The sequence below is a fragment of the Danio rerio genome, chromosome 5 (assembly GCF_049306965.1).
Source record: "Danio rerio strain Tuebingen ecotype United States chromosome 5, GRCz12tu, whole genome shotgun sequence".
Lineage (NCBI taxonomy): Eukaryota > Metazoa > Chordata > Actinopteri > Cypriniformes > Danionidae > Danio > Danio rerio.
In genome coordinates, this window is record NC_133180.1 from 7,652,078 (window position 1) to 7,660,000 (window position 7,923).

General features: G+C 35.7%; 2 protein-coding genes across 11 annotated transcripts in view; both read left to right on the forward strand.

Moving 5' to 3' along the window:
* stpg2 (sperm-tail PG-rich repeat containing 2) overlaps window positions 1–7,923 on the forward strand; it is a 67,835-nt gene that overhangs the window by 625 nt on the left and 59,287 nt on the right.
* Window positions 1,735–5,521, forward strand: LOC798124 (uncharacterized). The gene is made up of 2 exons (NM_001386778.1): window positions 1,735–1,896; window positions 4,189–5,521. Exons 1-2 carry the CDS (start codon window positions 1,775–1,777, stop codon window positions 5,378–5,380), a joined length of 1,314 nt encoding a protein of 437 aa, NP_001373707.1. The 5' UTR covers window positions 1,735–1,774; the 3' UTR covers window positions 5,381–5,521.

Genomic DNA, 7,923 nt, shown 5'->3' on the forward strand with positions numbered 1-7,923 from the left:
TGATCAACTTACTGATCAGCTGTTGTGGTTCAGTGGTTAGTAGTTAGTTTTTGACCCCGCAGACCCGGGTTCGATCCTCGTCTGAGTAATTTATTTTTTATTTTTTTCATTTTTATTGTTAAGACATATAATACTGTTAGGGTTGTTGAACATTTGAAGTTCTAAAGCAGTTGTTTTCTCAAAAAAAGACGTGATAGTGTCATTAGAAACTGATTTGGAAATTGCCTTATTTTAATATAGTCAGTCGTGAACTGAGGTGGGCCGGTCTAAAACTCCAGGGCTGAAAAGGAGTCCCACTCCGACCCTGCGTGTAAGTGTAATTCTTTTTTGGGGGACACGGAATTTCTAAGGTTTTAATTTTATCTATTAGAGAGAGCATCATGGTGACTCAGTGGTTAGCACTGTCATCTCACATCAGGTTGCTGGTATGAGTCCAGGCTGGGTCAGTTGACAATTCTGTGTGGAGTTTGCATGTCCTTTTTTATTGTAATATTTACAAACATAGTACAAGAGAATAAATCTCACAACAGTTAGGAACATAATAAAACTAAATAACAAAAAAATGAAATAAATTATTTCAGTTATTTAAAGTATAAACATGCCAAGGGTAGAAAAATAAATAGGTAAGATAATAATAATAAAAACTTATTCAATCAATTGAAATTTACATAATGCCTCGTATGTTTTTTTTTTTTTTAGATTTTTGTTTTTTATGTTACATAATGTAGTATCATATTGTTTAATCTCCTTTATAAAATGAACACAATTTGGTTTAGCTTTGGCCCATTTCTTGACATGTATATGGTATTTTCCGAGTAATATTATTAGTTGTATAAGAGAACATGTTTTTGAATCAATTCTATCTTGTGCAAAAGCAAATATGGCATCATATAACCCAATTTGTATTAGTGTACCAAATGTCCTTGAAATAAAGTTAGAAACATCAATCCAAAATAATCTTGAGTATAAATATTAAAAAACAGATAAGAAACAGATTCTTTAATAATACCACAAAAATCGCAAAAGTTTTCTCTATCAATTCCAAACCGTTCAAATAATTCTTTTACAGGATAAATTCTGTGTAAATTTTACAGGTAAATGATACCTGTCTTACTTTATTACTTACTTACTTATTATTACTTACTTACTTACTTTATTACTTATAAAAAATGTATTTGTTAGTAACCAAACTTTTTTTTTACTCAATGTTTCCAATTTTTGATGACCAGAAGACTGTTGATGATGGTATTTGATTCTTTTATAATACATTTCTAATATATCTATTAATACATTTATCTTTAACAATGTTAATATCACCAATATATAAAACATCATCACTTGTCTTTGGCTGTTGGTCCACATTGTATATTGAATTACGCAACAGTGATTCAACTTTATTTGGTATTGCATCAAAAATAACAGCATAGTCTTTTGGTTTTACAGGAACTTTAAATTTTTAAGAAATTCAGAGTATGACAAGAGCAATCCAAGTTCATCAAGTAATTGACTAGAGTTTGCATGTCCTTTTTATTTTAATTTTTTTCTGGTTATATATATATATTTTTTATTTATATACGAAAATGAGAATATACAATCATAGTATGTTAACAAGAAATTGAAGAGACAAAAAGAACAACATTTTTGGAAAAAGAAACAACAACAGATGACGAGTTTGCATGTCCTCCCCGTGTTGGCGTGGGGAGTCGTTACGTCACGATTCTGTTTCCGGGTCCAAGCCTCTGGAGCGCTAGCTGAATGTCCGTGTGTTTTCAGTATGCCGCAGTGCTGTGTTCCATGTTGTTTGAACCGATCAGAGTCAAAACAATTGAAGAAGTTGTCATTCTACCGATTTCCGTGCGATGAGAAACAGAAGAGGAAATGGCTGCAGTCGATAAGGTAAGTTATGTTTTTAAATAAGCAAACAAAAAACGGCTCCAGGTTGTTGCTAACGCTAACGTTAGCACCCTGGTATCAACTAAGTACATGATGAACTTACGTAATAAAAATAGCATTTTAAGTGAATCATTTAACATAATTACTTAGATCTTTTAATGAGTAAAGTATCTTAATTATTGCAAATGTAGGTCAAAATATATACCAGATCTATTGTGTTTTTGTAATCCATGCTAATACATAAGCAAATTGAATCTCATTTTTTTGTACATATTGAGGTAATACTTTTCAGTATAGAGGTAAAGTTGGTTTTATATTCGCACATTCGTTCATTTAGAAGTCCCTATATTGTTTACCATGTTACTTTAAATATTCGATTGGAATTAGCATGCAAGTATGACTTCAAAACAACATTAACACTGTCTATTTGACTTTGAACAATGTTGTACTTTGATATTAATTTGCTGCATATATGATTTCCCTAATTAGAATTGGCAAATAATACTTTTCTGAAATTATACTATTAAGGAGAATGTCTGAATATCCGAATATAAAACCAACTTTACCTCTATCTTTTATGTAACAGTACATGATGAATAATAGTATACTAACTTGCAAACTAACTTAAACATTAATTTATTACAATCTAATGATGTGGTAAGTGTTAATCATGAAGTAACTTTAACTACAACATGTGTTCATGTTTAAGTAAAGGCTACATTAATTAGTGGTTATTACATTAGTTTGTTTTTCCCAGTTATGGGTTGCAGCTAAAAGAGCATCCGCTGCGTAAAACATATGCTATAAGTTGGCGATTCTATCTGGTGTGGCGACCCCAGAATAATAAAGGGACTAAGCCGATGTTTGTTAATGTATTACCTAACATTTTAGTTTAAGCTAAATGTAACCTACATGAACTCATGACTTGTAAACTCACATAGTAGTTAAATTAAGTTCAGGATTAGTGCATGCCTTAACCAAGCGGCAACCTCCTGCTCTCCCTCAGGAAGTGAATACGGAAGTAACTAAAACTGCAATGCACCCGAAATTCCGCTAGTCCTGGCCGCTCCTGGCTCCAAAACAGAGCAAATTTCAATTGAGCCCACTGTTAGAATGGCCAACTTTACTGCAGAAAAAAAGGTGTTTACAGCCTGGAACAAAAAAGATTTTGGTTAATACTGCTAATATTACCCTTCATGACAACTGTGAGGGGGGTGAATTTTTTTTTATAACTCATCCGTTTCCTTTATATTAAATTTGCATAATTAAGGGAGTGGCCACTTGAGTGACAGCTAGTCGGCGTCACGTCACCTCAGCTGATTCCGGCAGATTAGCCACTGAACTCGGCATATTTATCGTATTTCTGTGTTGTTTTATGTGGCTTTACACAGTCAACTGCCTTTTGGACTTGTTTCATACAATTATTAGATGGCATGGCATGCTTAGTGAACTTAATTGTGCTCACAAACCATTCACGTGGCCTCCGTTTCCCATGTGAGTAAAGTTATATACTTATACACCATCTCTATACATGTATTTGTTTTATTTAAGATCATTTATCGTTTATATTTATATTTAGAGCTGTAATGCACTTCAGAATCTGACGAATTGATTAGCTGTAGGCTCTAGAACAGTCATCTGAAGCGTTGTCATACAGTGTTATGCTGGATTTCATCAATAGTCTTACATTAACTTACACAGACTATATCTGAAGTGTTTGGAAGTAATTCGCGTTTTCCTCCTGTTGAAAAACGTCATAAGAACAATGTTTAGTGGCTCAATATATTACAGCAGTGTTTTTAAAAGACTAAACACTTTATTGATATAGTATACAACCAAGCACAAGTGGTCAGAATACAAACGTGTCACAGGTGATGAAGTATTAAGCGTTCTCCCAAAGTAAAGTGTGTCTGAACCAGGTCCAAGCTAAATGCTAGCAGGTGTCTGTAGCTCCGCTCACTCTCCGCCTCTTTGCCCTTGTTTGGTATCCCGCCGTGGTTGTGATGACACACGAACAAAATGGCGACGGTTGGCCGCGCCTACTTGTGGCTTCTTTTGCGCTCTTTAGAAACCTATGGGTGACGTCACGGTTACTACGTCCATATATTGTACAGTCTATGGCCTTAACTCATTACTTCATAATGAAGTAAAGTTTAGTTTACATATTACATTTAATGTGTTACAGTTATTGTAAAATGTTATAGCCAACCCATATTGGCTTGCAATTAAAATGAAAAGAGTACCCCAAAAAAGATTATAATCATTTAATAATTAAGTGAATTTGTTTTTTTACAGGCGCAAAAACTTCTACCCAAACTGTAACTCAAGGGTCTGCAGTTGGCATTTCCCCAATGGCAAAGCCGCTGGGCCTTCAAGATTTGCTTGGAATGAGGCAAAAGTTTTCCAGTTCCCCGACCCGCAGAGCCATACCTCTAAAAAGAGGGAACAGTCACCACCAGTGGATTCAATTGCTGATCGACAGCGCACCAAAGAGATGGCAACACAGACCCCTAGTACTGTAGTACTTCAAGTAGAGAATGACATCTTGAAGAAAGAGAATGAGATGTTGAGAAAACAATTGGAGACACAAAAACAAACATTTTCTTTCAATCAGATTTCATCCAATTCGGCCAGAGTGCAGTATTTTACTGGATTGCCTGATTCCGCCACTGTTTTCTTTTTGGAAGCATTACTTAATAAATTTGAACTGCAGCACCACTCTGATTGGACTGTCAAATGTATGCCACTAATTGATCAGCTGCTGATGACCCTGATGAAACTGAGGCTTAATTGTGGCCACACAGACCTGGCAACAAGGTTTAATTGTAGCACAGCCACAGTAACGAACATATGTACCACCATTGTTAGCACACTGTATGAGATTTTATATGTTGGCTTTCTTGAAGGCAACATCCCCTCCAAAGAAGAAAATCAAACATCACTGCCTGACTGTTTCCGGCCCTTTCCCAACTGTAGATTAGTGCTTGACTGCACTGAGGTTGCAGTTTGTAACACTGAGAGACTAGATGAACAGTGTCAGCTGTACAGTCAATATAAGAGAAGGACCACACTAAAGGCTCTTATTGGTGTATCACCCAATGGAGTAATTACATTTTCCAGTGACCTGTATGGAGGCAGTGCTTCAGACAAAGAAATAACAGCTGACTGTGGACTTCTCCAATACCTTAAACCAGGTGACATGGTAATGGCAGACAAGGACTTCACAATTCGTGAAATTTTGCCAAAGGGAGTGTCACTGAATACCCCATCTATCCTGGTCAATGGACAGTTTACTCAAGAGGAAGCAAACAATAACATGCTTATATCCAGTGCTCGGATACATGTGGTGCGTTCCATCCAGAGACTGAAATTGTTTTCTATTTTGGACCATGTACCATACCAATTCAGAAAGAACATCAATAAGATACTCAAAGTATGTGTGTGTCTTACAAATATGCAAACGCCAATTCTCAATGACATTCAATGAACCAATCATGTAAAGAATAAATTAAGACGAGTCTTCGCTGAGGCCAGCTTCCAGCCTCCACTGCTGAGACTGCAGCTCTGCACAAGACTTTTGGCCAGTGGAGAAATTAAAATGGTCGTGCCGAACTGAGTCTGGTTCTCTCAAGTTTTTTTTTTTTCTTCACTCTCCTATCGGTGAAGTTTTTTTTCCCTTTCCGCTGTCGCCACTGGCTTGCATGGTTCAGGATCTGAAAAGCTACACATCGATGAATTTGCTCTTCAGTGTTTGGACTCTCAGTAATGACTTCAAACCACACTGAACTGAGCTAAACTGAACTGAACTTAAACACTAAAAACTGAACTACACTGTTCCAATAACTATGATCATTTATGTGGAGCTGCTTTGACACAATCTACATTGTAAAAGCGCTATACAAATAAAGCTGAATTGAATTGAATAAATGGATGCACTACACAGATGCACTATGTGAGTTGTAAATTAATTTAATTAGTTCACAGTAGAATGTAACATCTCAAACAATTTGCTGTTTATAATACGTATTGCATGCTGATTTATTTACAGTTTGGTAATAAATGCTCAAAATAAGATTGCAAACTTCATTAGAATATATTAACACTCCTGATAAAGTGCTCCTCTTCTTTATATAAATTTAACAGTAAAACATGGCAAGATCATGTAAATATCACCATGCAAACAATAAGTGCTGAAAAATAAACTTAAAACTGGGATAGAATGTTTGGTAGGAAACAATCTTCATAAAATGTTTCCAAAATGTCAGTATTAACAACCCATTCTGGGTCTTTGAGCACCGGTACAATGACAAGTTCAAGAGGACTCCAAACAAGCAGTTGGCACATCTTAGCTCTGATCAGATGTAAGTTGCCCTGGATTTGATGCCAGTAGTCATGAGATTGTTTTAGTGTCAGAGAACCAGTGACCTCATTCAGCTCCAGAAAAAAGTTCTTACTTTCTGCCACCTGCATGATAGTCTTGGTTCTGGCTGGCCATTGACACTTCACCTCAACAATACAATCCTCAGGCACTGTGCCATCTGGGCCCGGTTTTTCAAAAGGTTAAATCCGGATTAAATTGATCCAGATTTAGTAATCCTGTTTTTGCGATCCGTGATCACGTAATCCAGCTTACTTTTTGAGCCAGTTTTTTAAAGTAACATCGGGATTGGATCAGTCTGATGCGGATAGGAACTTTACAGGATCTCTAAATCTGGATAACCAGTGCTCAATCACAATGTAGATGGATAGATAGGCCTATGTAAAGAGCAACAAGTAGAATAGCCAGTGTGGGGTCAATATTACTTTATTTTTATTTGAAATGAAAACACACACATATAAAAAAAAAAAGAAAAACCCTATCCCATCCTCTTCCAGCAGTCTGCTCATCTGAGACCTACAACACACTGTACATTAAGGATATTTATAATAAGTTTCAAATACAGATTAAAAAAAAAAGACTTAATGTCAAAACCTCCACAATAATTTCAGACTTCCTCATCTGATGTGGAGAGAGCAGCTTGTCTGAGCGTAGCCTTTAGGAGGCGGATCTTAAGTTTGCCATTGGTTTGCTGCAGTTTGGTCAGAGTCAGTTGTTCCTCTGCCAGATGAAGCTGTGCTTCTGCCCTTTCAGTCTCTTTTTGCAATTGTTGAAGGTAATTTCAAAATTCAGTGATTGCCATTCTTTGCTTTTATTTAGGTTATTCTGTAATCATTGCATGCATCACTAATAAATATTCTAAAAACAAATATTTTTCGTTGTGATGAATATATTTATATTAATTAGTAACAGAATAAAATGTGTTGTTTTTGGTCAATTTTGGCAGCTGTTTGGGGGATTATTTTATGAGGCCAAACTCTTTCTACTTTCTACTAGGCCTATACTGAAAGGCTGAATACATTAAAGCCTATAATCACTATAGCCTGACAGATGAACAAATAAAATTAAAACCTTTTTATGAATGAATAGTATATCTCGTGAGATACTGAATGATCCAAAAATAATATTATTTAATACATTTTTTAAGTTTTCATTACATTTTGGGCATGAAATCCACACTAAATCCACCCTTCTGATGGGATCAGTTTAATCCAGTTTTTTTTTGGATCAAAGTGATCCAAATCCTACAAAAAAGGTCTGAAAAACCCAAACTAAAGTTTTGATCCGGATCAAAACCAAGATTGGATTACGTGATCTAATCTTATTAGGTAATCCGTTTTTTCTTTTGAAAAACACATTTTCAAGATTTGATCCATTCCCTTATCTAAAATCCTAGTGGATTACTTTTGAAAAACTGGGCCCAGGAGATCCACCGAGCAAACCGCTGTCAAAGAGGAAAAGTCCCCTCTCCTGAATGACCACACCAGTCTGCTCTGTATACAGCTGCTTCGCCCTTGGCTCATGGATGATACCCCAATCACATGCCTTGGAAAGGGAAAAAAATCACTTTGTTGGACGACTGACTGTCAACCTGTTTTCCATGCTTTAGAAACAAAAATGTCGTCAGCATAAATAGTATTTTTTTTTTTAAA

Excerpts from the sequence above, each read along its gene's own strand:
- LOC798124 (NM_001386778.1), top strand. The coding sequence starts at position 1,775 with ATGCCGCAGTGCTGTGTTCCATGTTGTTTGAACCGATCAGAGTCAAAA. Across the intron at positions 1,897-4,188 it reads AAATGGCTGCAGTCGATAAG|GCGCAAAAACTTCTACCCAA; the intron begins GTAAGTTATGTT and ends GTTTTTTTACAG.